At 33.8% G+C, this 25414-nt stretch overlaps 1 protein-coding gene across 1 annotated transcript in view; it reads left to right on the top strand.

The window, feature by feature from the left end:
* The window catches only part of COPG2 (COPI coat complex subunit gamma 2), a 129594-nt gene that overhangs the window by 37950 nt on the left and 66230 nt on the right, over positions 1 to 25414 (top strand). The window contains exons 7-9 of the mRNA XM_081283661.1: positions 2105 to 2197; positions 3090 to 3176; positions 5019 to 5176. Coding sequence (XP_081139787.1) covers positions 2105 to 2197; positions 3090 to 3176; positions 5019 to 5176 — 338 coding nt within the window. The remainder of the gene's footprint in view (positions 1 to 2104; positions 2198 to 3089; positions 3177 to 5018; positions 5177 to 25414) is intronic.

Raw genomic sequence — 25414 nt, 5'->3', positions numbered from 1 at the left:
TGCTTTACTGAGTTACCTAAGGGAGCTTTTTAACTGCTAATGATGTGTACATTTAGTATGATCCCCTAGTTTGACTTGGTCAATCTTCTGTGTAAGAGAAACAAGACCACCGGAAAGGCTTTTGTGATTCCAGGCTTTTTTTTTTTTCCTTTCAGTTTGTTTTTTCCTTTTTATTCATATTAGTCTATTTTGTCTGTATTTGCCCTCACAAACTTATTGTAATTAGGGCACTGTTTTTATTTAGCTTTTTAGTCACTGTGACCAAAAGACCTGACAAGAACAACATAGAGGAGGAAGTGTTTATTTTGACTCTTGGGTTGAAAGGTTCAGTCCATTGTCAGTTGAATCTATATCTTTAGGTATGAGGTGAAGCAGAGCATTATGGTAGAAGGGCCTGGAGTAGAAAAGCAGCTCAAGACTTGGCAAGCAGGAAGCAGAGAGAACTCTACTCACCAGGGACATAATATAAATCCCAAAAGCACACTCTCAGTGACCTATTTCCTCCAACCGCACCCTACCTGCCTACAGTTACTGGCCAGTTAATCCATATCAATGGATTAATCCACTTATTAGATTATACCCCATAATCTAATCATTTCACCTATAAAAATTCTTGTATTGTCTTATACATGAACTTTTGGGTTACCCTCTCATATCTAAACTATAACAGGCACATTGGTTATAGGAAACAAAAACCCATTCAAATTTCATTTTAAAAATAAAAAACTTTATTATAGGACACAAGTGTTTCAGAATTAGAGGCTTATAACTAGTCACCAGAACAAGAAATAGAAAGCTCTAAGGGAACTAACTCAGCAGTAAGATTTCTCAGATATTTACTGTGATGATCTATCATCTACCAGATTTAGGTCCCCTTGTTCAAGATATTTAAGAGAATCTCATTATCCCTTAGTAAAGCCAGTAGTTTGTATCCACTTGGGTCTGAGTCAGGTGATTAACTTTGATCTAGTCCATTGTGTCTGGAAGGATTGGGTCATATAAAGTACATCAGGTTATTCCTTTCTAGGAATTCTGAGTAGAAAAGATTAAAATGAAGGTAGGCCAGCATTGCCAAACAGATTGAATAACAGCTGTACTATAATTCATGCTTTGATATATCTTATGTGTATCTTTGCAACCTTCTCACATTTTAAACTTTGGGCCTGATCAAATTGTAAATTTAGTAAATCTGGATTATAGAACAAATAATATGAACAGGTTAATTTTTTTGCTGCCTTTTTGTTTCATTGTGGTTGTTTTTTGTGTTCATTGTTTGATTGGTAGCATAAGATTTGACCATGCCAGAATATTGATCTTGGTTCACTCATTTTTATCTGTCACTACTGTATTACCACCTTCTTACTGCTCACATTTTTCCCAGTGAAGGTTAAAAAGAATTTTATTTCTCAAGACTTCCATATTGAGGTTTTACTATAGTAGGATATTACAATTACACATTTAATTTCTTATATGTCTAAGATAATCAGGAGTTACATTTAATTTATAGGACTGTCTGGGATTCACATATAATATATGCACTTCACCTAGAAGTATCTTCAGAATTTAAAACTGGCCTTTGTCCCTATACAGAAATTTCTTTATAATATCCTTTACTTATAGGTTTAACTTCTCTATTCTCTTTAAACTGTAATTCTCCATTTTGAGACTGTGTATTTCATTGTTGAACAGTTATGTTTTCCTACAAATAATCTTAAATTTTTTTTTAAATTGGGGTTGAATCCAATATTGCTGTAACTCTGAGCTACATCCTCAGGCCTTTTTATATTTTATTTTGAGACTAGGTCTTGCTAAGTTTCTTTGCCTGGCCTCAAACTTGCAATCCTCTTTCCTCAGTCTCCCGAGTTACTGGAATTACAGGTGTGCACCACCATTCCTAGCTACATGTTCTTCCTTGAAGCTTCTACTGGGTTGATTGGGTTCTTCCCTCTGGAATATGATTACTGTGTTACATGATAATTCCTTTAAGGCATCTGGATATTTGCACAGAAACAAGTATATGACTGGTTTTTGTGAGTTATTTTAAAGTAGTAATTTTGCATGACATGTTTTTCTTCAACAGCTTTTTCTTTTTGAATGTTATTAGGGAACAATGTTACAAGCCATTGAAAGATACATGAAACAGGCCATTGTGGATAAAGTCTCCAGCGTGTCCAGTTCAGCACTAGTGTCTTCCTTAGTAAGTGAGCAAACATCTTCCTGATTCTTAAGTATGATGTAGTTTCTAATTGCTAAAACATAACATTACTATGATTTTCTCATAAATGAAACAGATAAAAAGTACATACTGCTTCTCTGTTACTTTATCCAACTGTGTTTTATCTAGAGGAGCACTGAGCAGTAAAAACTGAAACACATTTGAAGAGTTTTGGGAATCTGAAAATTGTGTACATAAAGAAGATGGGGGAGAGGGAGGAGACAGCAAAGTAGGAGACAGCGAAGAAACTGAGGGCATTCTTTTTTAAAAATCTTCCTTTATGACTTGCATACTACCTCTTTGTCCTAGGTGCCCTGTCTGCACATGTTTTTCAATCCCAAGTCTTCTGTCCCAAATCTGAATTTCCTCTAAGGAAGTAGTTTTTGTTTTAATAACAGCTTTTTTTTTTCTCCTTTTCTTCAAAATAAACTGTATTTATTAAAACCTGTTGCATTGTATTTGATTAAAATCAGTTTTCAAAGTGTGAATGCATTAGAGCAGCTGAATCACAAGACCTCCTGATTTTGGAATGTCATTGGTCAGGGTTTTTTTTATAGCAGGGGTTACACTGTATTCTATTCCTTCTTCCAAGGGAGTTTCTTGGAAGTAAAGCAGGTTAACATCCCATTCCTTCCCTTTATTCCCCTCTTATTATTTCCTTTTACACACCCCTTCCAGCTTACATGTATTTACCTTTGCGAAGGGATGTTGAAGAAAATACCTTGGCTTATTGTTTTAGGAATAGACTTACACAGTTACAGAGTTTTCTTTTTTTGTGAAATGTCTGTTAGTAATTTTGCAAGGAAATAAATTTGTGCTTCTAAACTTTAATGATCATGCATTTCTATTCTCATTCCCCCCCCCCCATATTTAGCATATGATGAAGATAAGCTACGATGTGGTTAAACGCTGGATAAATGAAGCCCAAGAAGCTGCATCAAGTGACAATATTATGGTCCAGGTACTATCATTTAATCACATTAGCATGTCTCAGAATCAGCTTTCTTAAAGGGCAATGTATTGATTCTCCAGCATTAATTAAAGGCAAATTCTTTGGCATATTAAGCTGACTACTGGTGCATATTCTCAAGTAAGTGTTTCAGTAATCATGATTAATGCCATAGGCCTTTCAAATAGAAGCTAGATGACCTCATGTTTGGGAACTAATCTTATGTTTTGTAGTAGATTGAAATGCCAGTCTATTTCATAGTGCATTACAGTCTTTTATTTGAAAAATAATTTGAGTAGAAAGATATTCCATCCCAAATTTCTCAAGCCTTGATTATAGACATCTTAAAAATAATAAAGAGCTACTTTTAAAATTGTTTTATATAACATTGGTTTTTAATTTTTATTAAGCATATACACCAGCATGGCAATTGAAACAACTTATAAGATCATGAACCAAAAAGGAAAGACAAAGAGATTACAAGGGCAGCTTTGAACAGAATTCATTCTTGCATCAGTTTTAGTATTAATCACATAGTAAGATCATCTGCTTAATGTTCTATTATTTAAGTGTTGTACTAAGTGTTTTGTGAGAAATCTAGACTAAAAGTTTACACAAAAGTTTTTTTCCAGGGGTGGGGTTGTAGCTCAGTGATAGAGCGCTTGCCTTGCACGTGTGAGGTTCTGGGTTCGATCCTCAGCAACACATAAAAATAAAAAACAAAATAAAGGTATTGTGTCCATCTACAACTAAAAAAAAAATATTAAAAAAAAAAGTTTCCAGATTCTGGAGCTTCTTGTTTCATTTTAGTTAGTTTTATTTGGAATCACTTTGAAATTAGCTAAAATTGAGATTTTATTTGGAACACTTCCTCTTTCCCTAGGTTGTCTCTTCTCAGCTCCAGTGAAATTATAGAAAATCAATTTTTAAATTGTGTTAAATTAAGGAACAGTGATTTTCTAATTATGTAATTCACTTAAAGTACTACAACTCACACAACATGTAAAGATATTTTCAGTGTTCTTGTTAATTATTAGTTTATGAAATTTAGAAATCATTTTGTCAAAAAGATCTCCTTATGGTATTTATTAAGCTATTTCTTATTAAAAGGAACAGGATTAAATTCATAACTGGCAGTTTTATGTACAATAATCCATGTGTATTTGAGAAGATATTTATGTCTTTTTGATGTTTATAGCTTCTTGTGTTAGCATATTTAATCATAAGAAAAGAGAGTAGTAATTTTCTCTTGGAATATACTCTCGCTTTCCTAACTTTCATTTTTGTGTTTTTATATAAAGTGTCTTGATAATAATACTCCTTTAGCTTACTTTAGGAGATTAATTCTAGACCTCCTAAGGTGGTCACAGATGATTTAATGCCATTAAAAGAATTTTGTAGCTGGACATAGTGGTGCATGTCTATAGTCTGTCACTCAGGAGACGGAGGCAGGAGTTATGAGCTCAAGAAGTTGAGACCAGCCTGGGTAACATAACCATGTCTCTAAATAAACAGACAAAAGAAATAAAAATGAATAGATAAAAGAGACTTGTAACATTGGTAAAGCTTTGAATCTGGAGCTGTTGAACCTGCTAGAACCATCTTCAGGTTGTATGTCACCTCCTTCATACTACTCTTTCCATCTGAATTTACAACTTCTAGGATTATTTAAAACCTCTTCTCCTTTTAGTCTTGAGTATGTTTAGTTCAGTATGAAAAAGATTCTGTTCATGTACTTTTGACTTGAGTATCCTTTTACTAAAAATATTAATAGTTCCATGTGATTCTGTTTTCATATTAAGTGTTTTGACTTCTGTCTAATCTGCATGCAACATTCTTTTTCTTGTTCTTCAGTACCATGCATTGGGAGTCCTATATCACCTTAGAAAGAATGATCGTCTTGCTGTTTCCAAAATGTTAAATAAGTTTACTAAATCTGGCCTTAAATCACAGTTTGCTTACTGTATGCTGATCAGAATTGCTAGTCGCCTACTAAAAGAAGCCGAGGATGGGTAAGTTCTTCATGTAAACCTGAGTTATTTTCTATTTGCAAAGTAATACACCTTAGAGTTTATTTACTTTATGAATATCTTATGGCAGTGCTGACTTTAGTGATAAGTTTGATGCTTTCCAAATTAAAAAAAAAATTAGAGGATTCCAAGCAATACAGTTTTTTTACTTTAATATAGATTTTTGTATATGTACTTAATAGATTACAATTGCTAATAATATACTAATAAGCTGATATTGAACAAAATAATTATAGATTATAGGATATACAAACAATTAAATAGGAAAGCTGGAAAGACATTAAGAATCATCCAGGGTTGTAGCTCAGTGGTAGAGCACTTGCTTAGCATGTGTAAGGTACTGGGTTCCATCTTCAGCACCACATAAAATAAATAAATAAAATAAAAGTATTGTGTCCTTCTACAACTAAAAAAAATCATCTTAGATATCCTTTATTCTTATTAAAAAAAGTTACTGAATTAACAATCTTCTCAAGATCATTCTGCAAGTCTGAGGCATGTATGACCTTACAAGATATACTTTAGTAGTCTTTTGGAGCCTTAAGAAAAGAACAGGAAGAGGAGAGGAATCTTTCGTGGTACAGTAAGCTGGAGCTGAATCTAGGGAGTAAAAAAGGCCTTCTTCCCCTGTGCAAAGGATTATGGCTTAATTTATACTTAATTACATTACAGTATGGTGAATATTCTAATCTTATGAGGATGAATGTTGTAATCACTAAAAAGCCTTAAATGTTAACAGAGGCTGGATATAGTGGTACACACCTGTAATCTAAGCGTCTTGGGAGGCTGATGCAGGAGGATTTCAAGTTCAAGGTTGGCCTGGATAACCTAGTGAGACTTGCTCTGTTTCAAAATAAAAAAGGGTTGGGGATATAGCTCAGTGGTAGAGCACACCTGGGTTTAATCCCCAGTACTGCAATCAAGTAAATGAATAAATAAAGCTAATGAGGAGATGAAGTAGAATATTTAAAACATTTGAGTTTCCCGTTTCTTGTGCAGTGGTGTGACTTGGTCAGATTAACCCTTCTGCAAAAAGTGATTATATCATTAGTGTAGAAATATGCCTCTAACAGTTGAAGGAAACCCACAAGAATTTGAAAGTGAATGGTGAAAAGCAGGTAACAGTTAATGCCTAGAAGACAAAAACTATTCTGGGTGAAGTTCATTTATGACTCTTTTTCTGAGATCATTCCACAATTCCTGGGTATGAGATGACAGAAAGCTATAGTATTTACTGGACAAAGTCAGAACACAGCTTGAGGTTAGAAGAGTGACTGAAAACATAGCATGGAAATTCTGAAAAGAAGTGAGTTTCAAATTCAGTCTAAACTCTAAAGAACCTTGTTGGTTGACCACTGAGTGTGCATGTACAGGGGAAGAAGTTAGGAGCCTGGATTAGAGCAGGAACTGTTAAGGTAAAAGCACTGAATGGAGAATTCAGTTGCAACTCATTGTGGAGAACATGAAGTTTAGAGTTCTGTCTCAATCAATATCATGTTTTACAGTCTTTGCACTATATCATTCACCATGTCTAATATATAGTGAAAAATTACTAGAGTGCAAAGAATTTGAGAAATGTGAAACTGACTTTGATATTATCTGGATATTAGAATTAGCAGATAAAAACTTTAAAGGATCTCTTATCAATTTGTTTAGGACTAGGGAAATAGTTATTTTTGAATGAACAAGGGAAATGGAAACCTAAAAAAAAAAAAAAAAAAGTAGAAAGAAGTTCTAGAGCTTAAAAGTACTTTGTCAGGATTCAACCAGAGAAGCAGACTCAGGATATAAATACATGAAGAGATTTATTATAAGAAGTTGGTGCATGTAGTTTGGGGGCTGACTAGGTAAGCCCCAAATCCGTAGAGGAAGCAGTCAGGAAGGGAACATCACAGGTATGGTGGAGTTTATTTGGAAATTACCTCAAGTAAATGTCAATTTCATCATTTACAAGTTTTTGGGTTTTTTTTCCCAAATAACTTCAGGACACAAATTCATTAAGCTTTCTGCTAGAACACACAAAGGATCCACCTTACTCCAGTTTACAAGAACGTGTTCTTTACTTCCTTCTGAGTCCTCACTTATAGTGTCCTTCAAGTTCAGGTTTCCATGGACAGTCTGTGAGTCCTCACCACCAGTTGTCTTAAAGATCAAATTTCTAATAGATCTGTTCATAGCAGTTTAGGCTTTGTCCATTATGCTCCTCAAAATCCTTCTAGCTTCCACTGCCCAATTCCAAAGGCATTTCCATAATTTTTAGATATTTGTTAACAGTAGCACCCTATTTACAGGTACCAACAGGTACTTGTTTTAGTTTTTTTATTGCCGCCATAACAATTTCCCACAAATGTAACAGCTTACAACAACATCCATGTATTTTCTCACAGTTTGGAGATTAAAAGTCTGACTCAGGTCTCATGCGGCTGAAGTCAAGGTGTTGGCAGTGTGCCTGTTACTAGAGATTTTGGGGGAGGAATCTCATTTCCAATCTCATTTAAGTTGTTTTCCAAATTAATTTCTTAAAGGTTGTAGGTTGTAGGTCCCTGTTTCCTTGTTGCCTTTCAGGCAGAGATTGTTCTCTGCCCCTAAAGCTGTCCCCATTCTTCATACTTTGAATGAACAGCTGAAGGCCTCTTCTCAGTCCTTTGTGTGTTAGCTCTTCCTCCTTTTCTTTCACCACATCTCTGTTTTTAAGAGCTCATTTGATAGATTGCACACCCATCTGGATAATCCAGTTGCATAACCTTAATTATTAAACCTGCAGAATTCCTTTGCCATGTTATGATGTAACATATTCACCAGTTATGGAGGTGAAGGCATTGACATTTTCTTTGGGAGAGGGGTTGTACTGCCTTCATAAGGACAGTAATTAGAATGAATAATTTGCTTCATTAACTTAATAATAAATTAGAGAAGACTGGTAAAAGAGCGAATACATTAAAATTAATGGAGATATAGCAATAGAAAGTAGTTAATTTGAAGAACAGAGAGAAAACAGGTTAAATAAAGAGAGCCTCAAAGAATTGTGAGATAATATCAAGTAACCTAACATATATGTATTTGGAATCTAGAAGATATTTGAAGAAATAATGGATATTTCCCAGTATGGGCTTATTTTAGGAATATGGTGTTTTTTTAACAGTCAAAATTCAACACAACTATACCTCATTTAAAAAATGAAGGAGAAATGTCTTAATGTTTCAAGGGGTGCAAAAAAAGAAAAAGATAATTCCATGCCAATTTGTGATTAAAAATCTGTTTACAAACCAGGACTGGAAAGGAACATCATGATGCTGGCAGTTATACTATTAAAGATTTTTCCCTTGAAATTGTGAATTAAGATGTCTGCTATTTCTGTTTTTTTCCCCCCTTGTAGGGGATTGAACCCCAGGCCTTGTACATGCAAGGCAAGCACTCTACCAACTGAGCCCAGCCCCTTGTTTTTTTTTTTTTTTTTAAGTAGTATTTTACTAGTAGTTCTCCCTGGTGCAATAAGAAAGGGAAAATAAAATGTCTGAAGATTTGAAAGGAGGATGTACCACTCTCTTTATTTGTAGATAACATGATTATATATGCATAGAAACTATAAGATAATCTATATTATCTATTAGAATTAAAACATGAATTTATCAAGGTTGTTGGGTACAGGATCAGAAGCAATAAATAAAACTAAAACAGATTTTGGTACCTGTAAATAGGGTGCTACTGTTAACAAATCAGTTTGTTTCTTATTCTAGCAACCAATAAATAACATAAAATTTTGGAAAGATAGTACCATATTGCAATCAAATCCTTAGGAATAAATTTTCCAAAAATTGTGTATAAATATACAGAAAATTACAAAAATTATTTGAATAAATGGAAGCATTTATCATGAATAAATGGAAGCATATATCATGTTCTTAGACCAGAATATTCAGTATTACAGAGATGTCATATCTTCCTAAATTGACCCATGGATTCCATGAATTCCTTCCCAAACAAAATCCCAATCAGCTTATTTTAAATATCAAAGAAAGTTTATAGGACAATTTATTAATAATAACCCAAAGGCGGAAACAGTCCAAATTTCCATCAGTGCTAGAATAAAAAAATATGGTGTTAGTATGCAACAATGGAAATGAATAAAGACAACCATGTGGATAAATTTCTCCAAGAAGTTATACATAAAAGAATACATTCTGTATTTATATTAATTTCAGACTTAATAAACACAAAACTAATTTGTACTGGAAGTTAGGATAGAGTTGAAAGTGTGCCTCAGGTAGAGCTCTTGCATAGTAGGTGTGATTCTGGATTCAATCCTCAGAACCATCAAACAAACAAAAAAATAAGTAAGGATAGTGTTGTTGTTTTTGAGGTAGGATCAAGGTTAGTACTCATGAGGGAAATTCTGGAGTGTTTGAAATATGTATTTTCTTGTCAGGTTTATTATAATTCATTTATGATTTGAGTATTCTATTATCCATTGTTGCATAACAAATTGTTTCACAACTTACCATATTAAAGAACAATAAACGTTTTTTTCTACATCATTTCTGTGGGTGAGAGATTTGGGAATCTTAGCTGGATTGTTCTTGTTTGTGGTATTCCAATCAAGGTTGCAATCAAGATGTTGGCCAGGGCCGAAGTCATCTGAAGGTTTAATGTGGGCTAGAAAATCTGCTTCCAAGGTATTCTCTGGTATCTTGATGTGGACTGTTGACAGGATATCCCTATTGCTTGTTATGTGGACCTCTCCCTCTGTAAAGTTTCTTGAATATCTTCACAACATTGTGACTGGCTTTCCCTAGAGTGAGTGATAAAAGAGAACATGAATTTTTTCTGACCTGGTCTTGGGGCCACATGTCATCATTTCTGCAATATTCTTTTGAGTAAAAAGTCCAGCTATATCAAGGCAACAAATAGCAGAAACCAAGAATCATTGGAAGCTATTTTCAAGTTTGGTTACTATATTCTTGAACTTCCATAACAAAATACTACAAATTAGGTGGCTTAAATGACAGAAATTTATTTTCTTAAATAGGTTGTGGTGCTAGTATGCAACAATGGAAATGAATAAAGACAACCATGTGGATAAATTTCTCCAAAAAGTCATGCATAAAAGAATACATTCTGTATTTATATTAATTTCTGGTGGTGAGGGATCTTCCCTTGGATTGTAGATGGCTGCCTTCAGTATTTTTCTGGGGAAAAACACAGGGACAGAGGAAGAGAAAGTGCACAAGTGCCCTCTCTGGTGTCTTTTCATAAAAGGACACTAATTCTGTGTAATCACCTGTGTAATGAGGGTCCCACCTCATTCAACTTTAATTATTTTTTTGAAGACTCCATCTCCAAATATAGCCATACTGGGGATTGGTGCTTCAACATATAAATTTTAGGAGGCCACAGACATTCAGTCCTTAAAAGCTACTGTGTACACTCTTCTGTATTTTTGATGTAATTTTAGTACAAGGTTAAATTTTTTAAATGGCCAATAATTTCTCAGACTTGTAGAAAGATCTAAGATTGAAAAAAAAAACGTGCTGAGTAAAGTGAAGGACAAAGATAAGCGCATTTGCACATTGATTTTTTTTTCAACATCAAGAGTTAAGAGAAAATTCTACAAGTCATATGGAAATAAAGATATTGACCTGTAGTTATACTTCGGAGTTTTCTCAGCTTCATCGAATGCAAGAAAGCAGTAGAGCAATGTCCGCCTAATGCTGTGAGAAAATAACTGGCAACCCAGAACAGCCAAACTGTTATTCAACCATGAAGGTGAAAGATGTTTTCAGACATATAGGTTTATCATAAATAGTTTACCAATCACTTTATAAGAACAGATTTTCTGCAGCAAGAAGAAATAGATATCCAGAAGGCAGTGATGAGATTTAAGAAGTAATACTGAGCAATAGAATTATTATAAAATCAAATTCTATATTGATGTTTTGTAGCTCTTAAAATTTGAATAATAAGGTCTAAAGTTCTAGAGGATGGCAACATGATAAACAGTATTGTAGATGGTGATATTGGATGTAAAAGTAGACCTTTTTTTTGGTGTGGGAGGAAGTTATTATAATGCTTAATATTTAACTTTGTCAGAAAAGTATATCAGTTATTAATTGCTTAACTCATTTTCTGCTGCTATAACAGTAAATTATAAACAATAGAGGTTTATTTGGCTCATGGTTCTGGATACAGGAATATACAAGAGCATGGCACTAGCATCTGGTGAGGGCCTTTGTGCTACGTGTAACAAGGTAGAGGGTATCACACATGAGAGACCATACAAATGCATGAAAAAAGCAGGAAAAAAGGGGTACAATTCTCCCCTTTTACACTGAGATCACTCCTGTGATACAGCCCTAATTCATGAGAGCAGTGCCCCTATGAACCAGTCACCTAAGTCTTAAAAAAGTCCTACCTCTCAACACTGTTGCTCTGGGAATGAAGTTTCTGATCCATGAATTTTGGGGGGCACATTTAAACTACAGTAGTATTAATATAAAATGAATGTAAAGCTTTCAGAATGTTAAAGAAAAAAAAAGAAAAACATGATTAAAAATTGTTAAGGAGAAAAAATAAGTAAAGCATGTAAATAAAAAGCAAAATAAATTGGGTGGAAGTTGTAAATGTATTAGGTCTCACTCTCTGTGTGGCAAATTGGCCTCAAACTTAGCTGCTTATAATAAACATTTATTGTCTCACAGTTGCTGTGGTCAGGAATCTGGGAAGGGCTTAGCTGTCTGGTTCTGGCTCCTGGTTCCCCTTGAGTTTGCAATCATCTGGGACTGGAGGATTCGATTCAAATTTCACTCTCGTAGTTGTTGGCAGACCTCAGTTTCTTCCTGCTTGTTGGCCAGATGTGTCAATTTCCATTTTAGTGAGACACTGTAGGGTATCTTAATCTCCAAGTAGTATGGCAACTGACTTCTCCCAAAACAAGTGAATTGAGAGAGAACCTGACATGGAAGCTGCAGTGTTTTATGACCAAACTTGAAAAGCGACATGCCATCATCTTTCATGTATTCTTGATCACATTGGCAACATTGGTATAATGTGGGAGGGGACTACATAAGGATGTGCTTATTCAGAAGTTAGATTTGTGGGGGCATCTCAGAGTCTGACTAGCACATGTAATATATTATTTATTGAAATGAATGTAAGTGGATTTACCTATGAAAAGAGCTCAGATTGAATAAATGAAAACAGGAGAACTATTATGCCTTTATAAATACACTGCTAAACAAAATGACAAACATTTATAATAAATATTCACAAATATGTATTAGGTACATATGCACAAGAAATAATATAATATAGCAATATTAGTAAGCCAGAATAAGAATCAGTATACAGCGTTAAAAATAACAAAGTGAGATTTTTTATTTTGACAGAACAGTCTAAAAAACAATATAATATGAATGAACTTGTTTCAAAATATATAAATTAAATGAACTTGTTTCAAAATATGTAAATTAAAATCATAAATAAATATAGGAAATTTAGTCCTCTGCATTTCTTCCTAGGAGGCTTTAACACATCCCTCTCAGAAATTGAGCAGTACTTAGAAAAATGTATATCACTGATCACAAAACTGACCTTGTATTTAGAATTCTGTATCCAATAAAGAATATGCAATGTTATTTAAACTTTTTAATTGAGAAAAATAATGTACATATAGAAAAATATATAAAGCTCACAGGTTTTTGTGCATTATATGTATAAAATTGCTACAAAAATTTTATTTAATGATCACACACATTGTGATCATTAGCTGTCTGGTTCCGGCACATTTCTAGGATCCCTGAAATGCTTTATGTATCCTACTTCATCACAAGTATTTACCTCCAGAAGAAACCATTACCTTGACTTTTAAGGTAGTTGTTTCTTTGCTTTAGCTTTTTACACCCTATGTATATGTCCTTAAACAGTACAGTTGTGTCTTGTTTTGAACAATCGTAGAATCATACTGTATTTTGTGTCATTTTTTTATATTTAGTATTTTATTATAAGAGTCACTCTTGGTTTTGCTGACAGCTCGTTTATTTAAATTTCCTTGATAATTTTCCAGTTTATTTATTCATGTTCTATTAATGGACATTTAGGTTGTTCTCTGTTTGGGGCCATTATGATTAAAAATGCTACAAATGGCATCACTGTGCTAGTACCACACTAATCCTGTCTTACTCCATTTTTTTTGTTGCTATAAAAAATACATATGGTTTCTGACATATGATACTTTGATTTAGGATTTTTCAACTTTATGGTGGTGTAAAAGCAGTATGCATGCAATATAAGTTATACTTTGAATTTTGATCTTTTCCTAGTTAACAAGGAAACATAATAAATTACAAATATATATGGGTATATATGCACAAAGAAATACAGTATAGCAATTTAATAAAACAGGTTTATCAGGACATAACCCCATCATAAGTAAAGGAACATCTCAATCTGAGACCCAGAAATTTATAAACAATAGTCATTTATTTGGCTCAGTTATGAATGCTAAGACTCTAGTTAAGAGTATACTCCAAGCATCTACTCAGCATTTGGTGAGGGACTTCTCATAATATGGTGGAGAGCAACACATGGTGATACAGATCAAATATGCTGCTTCAGGGGCTGGGGGTATGACTCAAGTGGTAGCACGCTCGCCTAGCATGCATGAGGCACTGGGTTCGATTCTCAGCACCACATAAAAATAAAATAAAGATATTGTGTCCACCTAAAACTCAAAAATAAATATTTAAAAAAAATATGCTGCTTCAGATGTCTGGTTCCTCTTCATATAAACTCAGTACTGCCTTTATGGGGCCCCATTCTCATGACCTCATGTAATCCTAATTACCTCCAAAAAGGACCCACTCCACATACCATTAACATGTGAATTTGGGGATTAAATTTCTAATACTTGAACATTTAGGGGACACCTTCAGACCCTAGCAATTACCATAGCTTATCCCTGTATATAAGTATGCCTTTCTCTAGGTATGGGAGTGCTAGATCATTGGATATGCATCACTTCACTTTATATAGGTAATGCCAGACTTTGTTTTTCTTTCTTTTTTTTTTTTTAGAGAGAGAGAATTTTTAATTTTTTTTTTTTTTTTAGTTTTTGGCAGACACAACATCTTTTATTTGTATGTGGTGCTGAGGATCGAACCTGGGCTGCACGTATGCTAGGCGAGCGCGCTACCGCTTGAGCCACATCCCCAGCCCAACCAGACTTTGTTTTTCCAAAGCGATTGTATCATTTTACATTCTAGCTAGAAGTATGAAATTTCCTGAGGCCAAGACTTGATGTTTGTAAAATTTAAATTTTTTTCTAATCTAAAAGGTATCTTGAATGTTTTTTTTATTGAGATATAACTCAGAATCCATAAAACTCACCTCTTTAAAGCATACAGTTCAGTGATTTTGTATATTTACAAACTTATGTCACCATCCCTACTAATTCCAGAATGTTTTCATTATTCCAGAAAGAAACCCCAACCATTAACAGTCATCTTCATTCTGACCTTTCCTGTTTTTTAATCTGCATGGATTTGCCTATTCTGGACTTTTCTTATGAATGGAGTCTATATAGTACATGACCTTTTTTTTTTTCCTGTATTCCTTCACTTAATGTAATGTTTTCAGGGTACATCTTTGTTGTGGAAGTATCAGTATTTCATTTTTTACAGCTGAATACTATTACATTTTGTAGATATATCACATTTTGTTTATCCATTCAAGCATTCAGTGACATTTGGATTCTGTCCACTTTTTAACTATTATGGACAACGCTGCTGTTGAACAATGTGTATAACTTTTTATGTGAACTTCGGTTTCAGTTATTATGGGTACTGATAGGGTGTATGTGAGGTGTCCCTTAAGCTCACATGTGAGATAGTGCAAAAAGGTTCAGAGGAGAAATGATTAAGAGTCTTAACCCAATCAGTGAATTAATCTCCCGTTAGGGATTAACTGAGTGGTAACTGAAGTGGTAGGGTGTGGCTGGAGGAGGTAGGAATCGGGGCCATGGCTTTGGGGTATATAGTTTGTATCTGGAGAGTGGAGACCCCTCTCTGCTTCTGGATCATCATGTGAGCAGCTTCCCTTTGCCCCACTCTTTTGCCATGATGTTCAGCCTCACCTCAAGCCTGGAGAAATGGAGCCAGCCTTCTGTGAACTAAGATCTCCGAAACAGTGAGCTCTCAAATAATCTTTTCCTCCTCTAAAGTTGTTCTGGTAGGGTCTTTAAGTCATAGCAGTGAAAAAGCTGACTAAAACAGGTACATACCTAGAAGTAGAATTGCTGGATCCCAATGTAACTCTGTATTTAAACTTTCCGAAGAACTCATCATTATTTTTTTTTATTATACCCACCCACATAGGCTTTTTTTTAAGAGAGAGAGAGAGAGAGAATTCTAATATTTATTTTTCAGTTTTCGGCGGACACAACATCTTTGTATGTGGTTCTGAGGATCGAACCCGGGCCGCACGCATGCCAGGCGAGCGCACTACTGCTTGAGCCACATCCCCAGCCCCCCACATAGGCTTGAATAGGTTGTGTGAATCAAATTGTGGTTTCAATTAGCATTTCCCTAAAGGTTGATGATGTTGAACATCTTTTCATGAGCTTATTGGTCATTTTTATACCTTTGGAGAAATTTTTTTAAATCTTTGCCCATTAATAATTTAGGGTTTTTGGTCTTAGTATTATTGAATCATAACAGCTCTTTATATATTTTGGATGTAATACTTTTATTAGATATAGAGTTTGAAAATATTTTCTCCCATTGCTTGGGCTGTCTTTTCACTTTCTTGATAGTATTGTTTAATGTTAGGAAACTTTAACTTTTCATCAAGTCTTAATTTATCTTTTTTTCTTTGTTTGTGCTTGCAGTGTTATGCCTAAGAAACCATTGCCTATCCAAAGTCACAAAGATTTGTTTTCTTCTCAGAATTTTATAAATCCATTCTGAGATGATTTTCTTTTTTGAATGTGGAGTAAGGTGGGGGTTCAACTTCACTTTTTTTTGCAGGTATATAATCTAGTTGTCTTAGCACCTTTTGTGAAAGACTATTTTCTATTGAATTATTTGGCATTCTTATCTAATCATTGTGGTTTGGATTTGTAATTCCCTAATGGCTAATGATTTTGACAACCTCTTTCTGTGTTTATTACTCATTTGAATATTCTTTCTATTGAAATACCTGTTTGAGTTTTGCCTAGTTAATTATTTGGTTGTTTGCTTTGATATCCAGGAGTTCTTTATGTATTCTAGATGTGAATCCTTTGTTGGATGTATGTATTATAGATAGATTTCCCTATATTTTAGCTTGTCCTGTTTTATGGTGTCTTTTGATAAATAGAACTTCATAAATTTAAGAAAATCAGATTAAGCAATCTTTTACTACAGGGATTATATTTTTGTTGCCTTGCTCAAGAAATCCTTTCTTAGCCCAAGTTCACAATATATCCTTTGTATTTATTTTATTTAGGAATTATGGTTTTTATTTTCATGTGTTAAGTCTATAGTCTACTTGGAATTGTTTTTTGGATATGATATAAAATAGCAGTTTAATTTCATTTATCCCCATATGAATGTCCAGTATTCTCTGGGCCACTTGTTGAAATATTTGTCTATACCCACTGACATACAGTATCAGCTTTGTTATAAATCAGGTATCCTTACATGCATTGTTCTGTTTCAAGGCTCATGTTTTCAACTGCTATTTCTGTTCCTGAACCAAAAATATACTACTGCCTTATTACAATAGTGTAGATATATGCTAGAGAAAATCTCCTTACTTACTCTTCTGAAAAGTATTTTCCAGCTCTTGTTTTGCATACTTATTTCTGTGTAAGTCTGTATAATTTTATCAGGCATTGTTTAAACTTCCATTCAGGGAGTTTGTTCCTTCTTGGGAAACTCCCACCAAAGCCATTAATAACAACCAAGGAGTTCTAACATGGGCATATTAACTTCTGGACTTTTCCTTCATTGGTACTTTAGGGCTATTTCCCACAGCAGTTAATTACCAGGCATCCCAGTGAGTTACTATGCTGCCAAAATGATTCTTTTTTCGTTCTCATTTTTTTTTCTTCTGTACTGAGGATTAGTCCTTGGGATGTTCTACTACAGGGTACATCCCCAGCCTTTTCTTTGAAATGAGGTCTCACCAAATTGACAAGGCTGGCTTTGAACTCACAATTCTTTTGCCTTTGTCTCCTCAGTAGCAGGGATTATAGGCATGTGCTATTGCTCCCAACCAAAATGAATCTTTCACCTCTGATTCTTTAATTCACTTTTAGAAAATGACAGTAGAAACCCAACCTGATTCCCAGTTTTCTGTGACAGTTTCTGTGCAACTAAACACAATTGGCCAAGCAGAATTCATATAGAGCCTATTGGACTATCATTGCATTGGATGGAAACTCCATCCAATGCAATGATAAGAGAATGGAGTAATGCCAGATGCTCTGGTTCCTCTGTTGCCTGTTCATTCTAGTCACTTTACAGAAGCCTAGCAGGGCAGTTTTCACACCCTGACAGGAATTAAGACTCTTGTGTTTTGAGACTTTTAAACTGCATTAAATATAGAAGTTTCAGTTATTGTGATCAGAGGTGAGATGCAGAAGCAACAAAATGTGGCAGAACTTTGGCTTCAGTTCTGTTTTAACAGCCTAATATAAATTTTGAGGCACAGTAGCTCCTCCTGACATACTCAGGGACTAGAATTTTTTAATTTGTGCATTATAATTATACAGAGCAGTATTTGTCATATATTTGTACATGCATATAACATAGTTTGGTCAATTTCATTCCCCAGTACTTAGCTTTTCCATCCAATCCTCCTTCTCCTGGTCCCCTCTCTCTAGTTTATTGGTCTCCCTTCTGTTTTCATAAGCTCTTCTCCTTTTTCTCTCAAGCTTCTACATATAAAGGAAAACATACAACCCTGAACTTTATGAGTCTGGCTTATTTCTCATAACATAATGCTGTCACGCTCCATCCATTTCCTGCAAATGACATAATTTTATTTTTCTTTATGGCTGAATAAAGCTCCATTGTGTATACATACCACATTTTCTTTATCCATTCATCTGTTGATGAATACTGAGGCTGGGTTCATAGCTTACCTGTTGTGAATTGTGCAGCTGTAAACATGGGTACGCATGTATTGTTATATTGTGCTAATTCTTTTGGATAAATACCGAGGAGTGGTATAGCTCTGTCATATGGTAGTTTCAGTCTGGTCTTTTGAGGAATCTTCTGATGGTGGTTAATAGGAAGCAAACTCCTTTAATGATGTAAGGGGCAGCAGATCACTTGGATAAAATGACTCTGTCACATGTTAAACTCACTTATTAATACTCATAATTCCTTTGTAAGTTATTTTGGATTTTCTGTGTATGGTCATCCATTGCTTAATGATGGGCCTACATTCGGATAAGTGTGTAGTTGGGTAACTCTTGTTGCATGAACAACAGTATATTTACCTAAACTTAGATGTCTATGACACCACTAGATATAGTCTCATGGATCTACATATGCATTGTATATGCGGTCTATCATATACGTGGTCTATTGCTCATGAACAACTAAAATGTTGTTTTGGCACACAAATATATGTTTTTATAAATGGTATTTAAAAAGTGACATTTTGGTTTTTCTCCCATAATTTTCTCCCCCTTTCTCTCTCTTCCCTTTTTAAAAATTTTTATTTATTTTTCAGTTTTTGGTACTGAGAATTGGACCCAGGGGTTCTTTACCCACTGAGTTATATCCCCAGTCCTTTTTTTTTTTTATTTTTAATTTTGAGACAGGGTCTTGCTAAGATTCTGAGGGTCTTGCTAAGTTGCCGAGGCTGGTTGAACTTTCCATCCTCTGTCTCAGCCTCCAGAGTTGCTGGCATGTGCTACTGAGCCTGCTTTCCCCCCATCTCTCACTGAAGTGGCTAGAACCTACAGCATAAAATAATAGTGGCATCTACATTTCATTTCTACTCTCAAAAATAATAATTTCAGTGTTTTAGCACTAAATATAATGTTGCTGTATGTGTGTATTTTATTAAAATAGTCTTCATCAAAGTAAGGAAGTACTTATTTTTCCTAGTTTGTGGAATTTTTATGACTAATAGAATTTTAATTTTGTCAAAATGTTTTTCCTGAAATTATGAAGATCAAATGATTTTTCTGTTTAATCTGTTAATGTAGTTTAACCTTAATCTGTTCATATAATTTTCTAATCTGTTGGTACTCTTGAGTAATTTAAATCTCAGTATTCATAAGAATACATTGTAGGTGAAGTAAAAGCCTAAATAAACAACCCCAAAATTTTACCAATTAAAGTTAAACATAAGAAAAATACTTTGCCACCTTTTGGTAGTCAAAAATATTGAAAAATATAGATAAGATTTACCACAACAAAAAGTTAAATTCTTTTATGATGAAAAAGATCTCATAGAGTTAGACAAAATGGACTGGAAGCAAATATTTGCTACACATGTATCTGATATTCATGGAAGAAATTATCCAAGTATATAAAGAATTCCTACATATCACCAGAAAAGATAACCAAATAGGAAAATTGTACAAAGATTATTAACAGGCACCTTTAGATGAGGAAACACATTTGCAATACATTTATTTAAAAAGTACCACCTTACTATCAGAGAAATGCAAATTAAAACAAGATTTGTTTTTTTACCCATCAAATTGGCAAAATGTAAAATGTTTTTTGGAATCAAATATTGGCTAAAATGTGGATATTCACATACTACCTTGCTGAGAGAATAAATTGGTACAAGTACTTTGTAAAGTAATTTGGCTGTGTCTTTTAAAGAGTACATATATTGCCTGTGATCCAGCAGTTTTTCTTTAAGAATCCACTACAGTGGAACACTTATACACATACATAAGTAGACAAATAAAAAAAATCATTTCTGATATTATTTATAATGTAAGAATATCAAGAGACTCTTTAATATCTATTCAATAAAATATTGAATAAAAAGTCTAGATATAGGATATTAATAAACATTTAATGAGAAATCAATTACATTTGTAATGGAATTTATAACCATATATATTGTTCTATCTTTTTAAAATATTGAAAAAAACAGGATAAAGTAAATGTGCAGCTGAACACCCATTTCTATAAAGGAAAGAAACACTAAATAAAATTCTCATGCCAATACTACTCTATGATGATTTATTTAAGTAAGATTATATAGTTTTTATGTAAAATTATATAGTATTTATATATTACTATATAATTTATAAAAATTTTGAAGCTAGGAAATAAAAGTTTTTCAAAATCATTTTGAATACTCTAGGTTCTTTGCATATTCATGTAAATTTTAGGAATAGCTTTGAATTTCTACAAGAAAAAGCCTACTTGCATTTTGATAAGAATTGCACTGAAAAAAACAGCAGATGTATTTTAAATAAATGAATGTGAGACAGTGGCCATCTTGATAATAAAGAAGTTTCTAGTCTATGATTAGTTCTTCATTTCGAATTCTCAGAAGGATTTTGCATTGTGCAGCATGTCTTATGGGTTTTTTTAATATTTATTTTTTAGTTGTAATTGGACACATGTCTTTATTTTATTTATTTTTATGTGGTGCTGAGGATCAAAAGCAAGGCCTTGCACATGCTAGGTGAGCGCTATACCGCTGAGCCACAATCCCAGCCCCATCTTATGGGTTTTACAAAATTTTTATTAATTATTGATGGACTTTTATTTACTTTTTGTTTATATGTGGTGCTGAGAATTGAACCCAGTCCCTCACACATGCTAGACAAGTGCTCTGCCACTGAGCCACAACCACAACCCTACAGTTGATTTTTATTTGTTGATCTTGTATACTGTAACTTTGCTATGATCCTTTATTAGTTCTGGGTATGTGTGCATATGTTTGTTTGTATTCCTGGGGATTTTCTGTGCACAGGATCATGCCATCTGTGAACAAAGACAGTTTTACTTCTTTTTTTTCTCCCAAACTAGATGTCTTTAATTTCTTTTTGAGCTGCATTGCACTGGCTCAGGCCTTTAACACAGTGCTAAGTAGAAGTGATGAAAGCAGACACTCTTTTCTGGTCCCCAATCTTAGGAATGCATTAAGCATGATGTAAGTGTGGATTTTCTGAAGATGTGCTTTATTCAGTTGAGGATATACCTTTTATTTCTAGTTTATGGGATTTAAAATAAAATAATGAATGGGTGTTAGAATTTGTTAGTTGCTATTTCTGTATATATGAAGATGATTATATTTTTTATCCTTTAAATTACTGTACTATATTACATTGTTTTTCTAGCGTTAAACCAACTTTGTATTCCTCTGATTAATACACTTACCTATGGTGTATAATTTTTATGTATGTTACTGGATTCCATTTGCTGATATTTTGTTAAAAATGTTTTTGTCTATTGAAAGGAATATTATTCTGTAATTGTTTTTCTTGTGAATTTTTGTCATACTGACATCATATAGTTAGTTGAGTTGTATGTATTCCCTTCTCATTTCTGTTTTGAAGGAGTCTGTGAAGGGTTGGTATTATTATTTAAATATTTGATAGAACTAACCAGTGAAGCCATCTATATCTGTATTTTTCTTTGAGAGGTGGGTTTTGTGTGTGTGTTGTACTGGGGATTGAATCCAGGGGCATTCTACCACTGAGCTATACTTCCAGCCCACCCTTTTTTCTTTCTTTAAAAAACAAACAAAACAAAAACGTGTAAGTTGCCTGAGCTGGTCTTAAACTTGTAATTCTCATGCTTTAGCCTCCCAAGTCACTGGAGTTAGAGGGGTATGCCATGCCAACTTGCCTGACTAAGGGGTGATTGGGGGAGGGGTATGGTACTAGGGTTTAAATCCAGGGGTGCTTAACAATATCCCCAGCCCTTGTTTTGTTTTGTTTTTCTTTTAATTTAGAGACAGGGTCTCACTAAGTTGCTTAGGGCCTTGCTAAGTTGCTGAGACTGGCTTTGAACTTGTGATCCTCCTGCCTCAGCCTCCCAAGCTGTTGGGAAGGCAGATGTGCACCACCATACCAGCTAAGGGATGATTTTTTAATAATTGACTCCGTAGAAGTTAATTTAGACTATTTCTTCTTGAGTCAGTTTTGGTGGTTTGGTATTTCTAGGGATTTGTCTCTTTCATCTAAGTTACTTAATTTTTTGACATATAGTTGTTTATAATATTTTCTCATGATTCTTTTAATTTCTTTTGGATCAGTAGTGATAGTCCTCTTTCATTCCTATTTGTGTCTTTTATTCTTTTTTTCTTGGTTAGTCTAGATGAAGCTGTGTTGATCTGAAAAGATAAACAAAATAGAATTTTTAAAAAGTATTGAGAAAAAAAGAGACATTTCACAATGATAAAGAGGTCAATATATCAGGAGGGTATAACACAAGGATAAACATACATACAGAACAACAGAACCTCAAAAATACATGAAATAAACTTGACAAAAAGAAGATAATAATTTAATAATAATAGTTGGAGTTGTCTATATCCATCCAGTAATTGACAGAAAAACTAGACAGAAAATTTATTAAAGATTCAGATGAACTGAACAACACAACCAAATCAACCTGATCATATAAAACAGTCAGTCTGCTGGGCACAGTGGTGTATGCCTTGCCTGTAATCCCAGTGGCTCAGGGGGCTGAGGCAAAAGGAAAACTTTGCGTTTCTTTGATTTTTGTATGATTTCTGTCCTTATGTGTTGAGTCTTGTTTTGTGACTTGGCATCTAATCTGTCCTTGGAAAAGGGTCCATATGCACTTGAAAAGGTGGTGTGCTTTTATAGTCATTGCATTGACTGTGGATTTTTTTTTTTGTTGTTGTTGTTGTTTTGTTTTGTTTGTACTTGAGATTGAACCCAGAGATGCTTAACTACTGCGTCACATCCCAGCTCTTCTCAAAAATATTTTTATTTAGAGAGAGGGTCTCTCTGAGTTGCTTAGGGCCTTGCTAAGTCACTGAGGCTGGCTTTGAACTCTTGATTCTCCTGCCTCAACCTCCAGAGTCACTGGAATTATAGGCAAGTTGTACTGCCACCACACCCAGCAGATTGATTGTTTTATATGATCAAGTTGAGTTAGTTATGTTGTTCGGATCATCTGTATCCTTGATAAATTTTCTGTCAATTACTTGAGGGGGATATAAACAACTCCAGCTATTATTATTAAATAATTATCTTCCTTTTTGTTTTTAAATATATTTTTACTTATAGTTGGACATAATACCTTTATTTTATTTATTTATTTTTATGTGGTACTGAGGATTGAACCTAGTGCCTCGCGAGTGCTAGGCAAGAGCTCTACTGCTAAGCTACAACCCCAGTCCTGATTATCTTCTTTTTGTCAAGTTTATTTCATGTATTTTTGAGGTTGTTATTGTTGTATGTTTATCCTTATGTTACACCTTTCTGATATATTGACCTCTTTATCTTTGTGAAATGTCTCTTTTTGTCTCAATATTTTTAAAAATTCTATTTCATCTGGTATTAATATAGCTATTTCTGATCTCTTATGGTTATTGCCTGTCATATCTTTTTCCATTTCTTACTTTCATTCTACTACTGGGACTTTAAATCTAAAGTATATGTATTTACACAGGAGGAATGCTTTTTTAAATTGTCTGACAATCTCTATCTTTTGGATGTTTTAGACAATTCATAGTAATATAATTATTGATATCATTGGATTTACCCTTGCCATTTTGGTGTTTGTTCTCTGTAAATTTCTTGTTCTTTTTATTGTTGTTCCTCGAATCCTCTTTAATTACTTTTTAAGTGTATAATTTCATTTCAATTCCTGTCAGTATTGTAACTTTTTAGCTTTAATTATTGTTTTTTAATAACTTATTATTAATTATTTTTTATGTGGTGCTGAGGATTGAACCCAGTGCCTCATGCATGCTAGGCGAGCACTCTACCACTGAGCCACAACCCCGGCCCAGTTTTAATTATTGTTGTAGGGATAATAATAGGTATTTTAATTTATCATAGTTTACTTCAGATGGACACTAATATAATTCTAGTAAAATATGGAATCTTTGTTCCAATGAAGTTCCATTCCCTTCTCCCTCTTTCTTGTTTGCTGTTATCACTTATGATGCTTGTATATGTTATAAATCCACAATAGTGTGTTATAATTATTGGTTTGTACAATTTTAGGTCCTTTAAAATAGTTGAGAAATGAGAAAACTTCTGAATTTTGTGTCCCACATTTCTAGTGCTCTTCTTGTCACTAAAATCAGTCTTTTAGTCTAAAGCATTCTTCTTTTAGTATTTTTTGTAAAGCAGTGAATTATCTTAGTCTTTGAATCAGTGTTGGGAAGTTTTTGTTGATTCTTTGAATATTCTTTTGCTGCTTTGTCTCTCTCTTCCTAAGATTCCTATTATGCAGAGTTGGTACCCTTGTTTATATTACACAGGTCTTCAAATCTCTGTCATTTTCCTTCATCTTTTCTTCTTTATTTCCCTCACTGGTTAACTCAGATGACCTATTATCAAGCTTACTGGTTCTTTCATCTGCCAGCACAAGTCTGCTATTGAACCTCCCTAGTTAATGTTTTTGTTCCAGTCATTGTACTTTCTAAATCTATAATTTTACTTTCTTTCTTTAAAGAAATCATTTGGGGCTGGGGTTGTAGCTTAGTGATAGAGTGCTCGCCTAGCATGTGTGAGGAGGTTTTATCCTCAGCACTACATAAAAATAAATAAAATAAAGATATTGTGTCCAACTACAACTAAAAAAAAAGAAAAAAAGAAATCACTTGTATCTTTTTGATGATAGTCTCTCTGTGGAGCGGTATCATTATTATATTTCCCATTAACTCTTAGACTGGTTTCCTTTAGTTTCTTGAATGTATTTGAACTAACTGACTTAAAGTTTTACCTAGTAAGTTCAACATTTGGGCTGCCTTAGGAATAATTTCTGTGGATGGCTTTTTTCCCCAACATATGCACCATACTTTACTGTTTCCTTGTATGGCTCAGAATTATTTTTTTTCTCAAAAAACAAACTCTGATTTTCATCCTTCGTAGTATTAATGTGGCATATAACATGAATTGATTTTCTGTTGTTAAACCAACTTTGCTAAGCTTCTGGTTTTCATAGCTTTTGTGGTTCTGAGGCTACTGGTTTCCAGGGCTGCAATGAAACTGGGAAGATGAGAATAGAAATTGGAAGTAGGGTAAGTTAAAACACTAGAAAGCTTATC

The sequence above is a fragment of the Spermophilus citellus genome (assembly GCF_964194105.1).
Source record: "Spermophilus citellus genome assembly, chromosome: 3".
NCBI lineage: Eukaryota > Metazoa > Chordata > Mammalia > Rodentia > Sciuridae > Spermophilus > Spermophilus citellus.
Note: the sequence above shows the minus strand (reverse complement) of the source record. Positions and strands in the feature narration are given on the sequence as shown.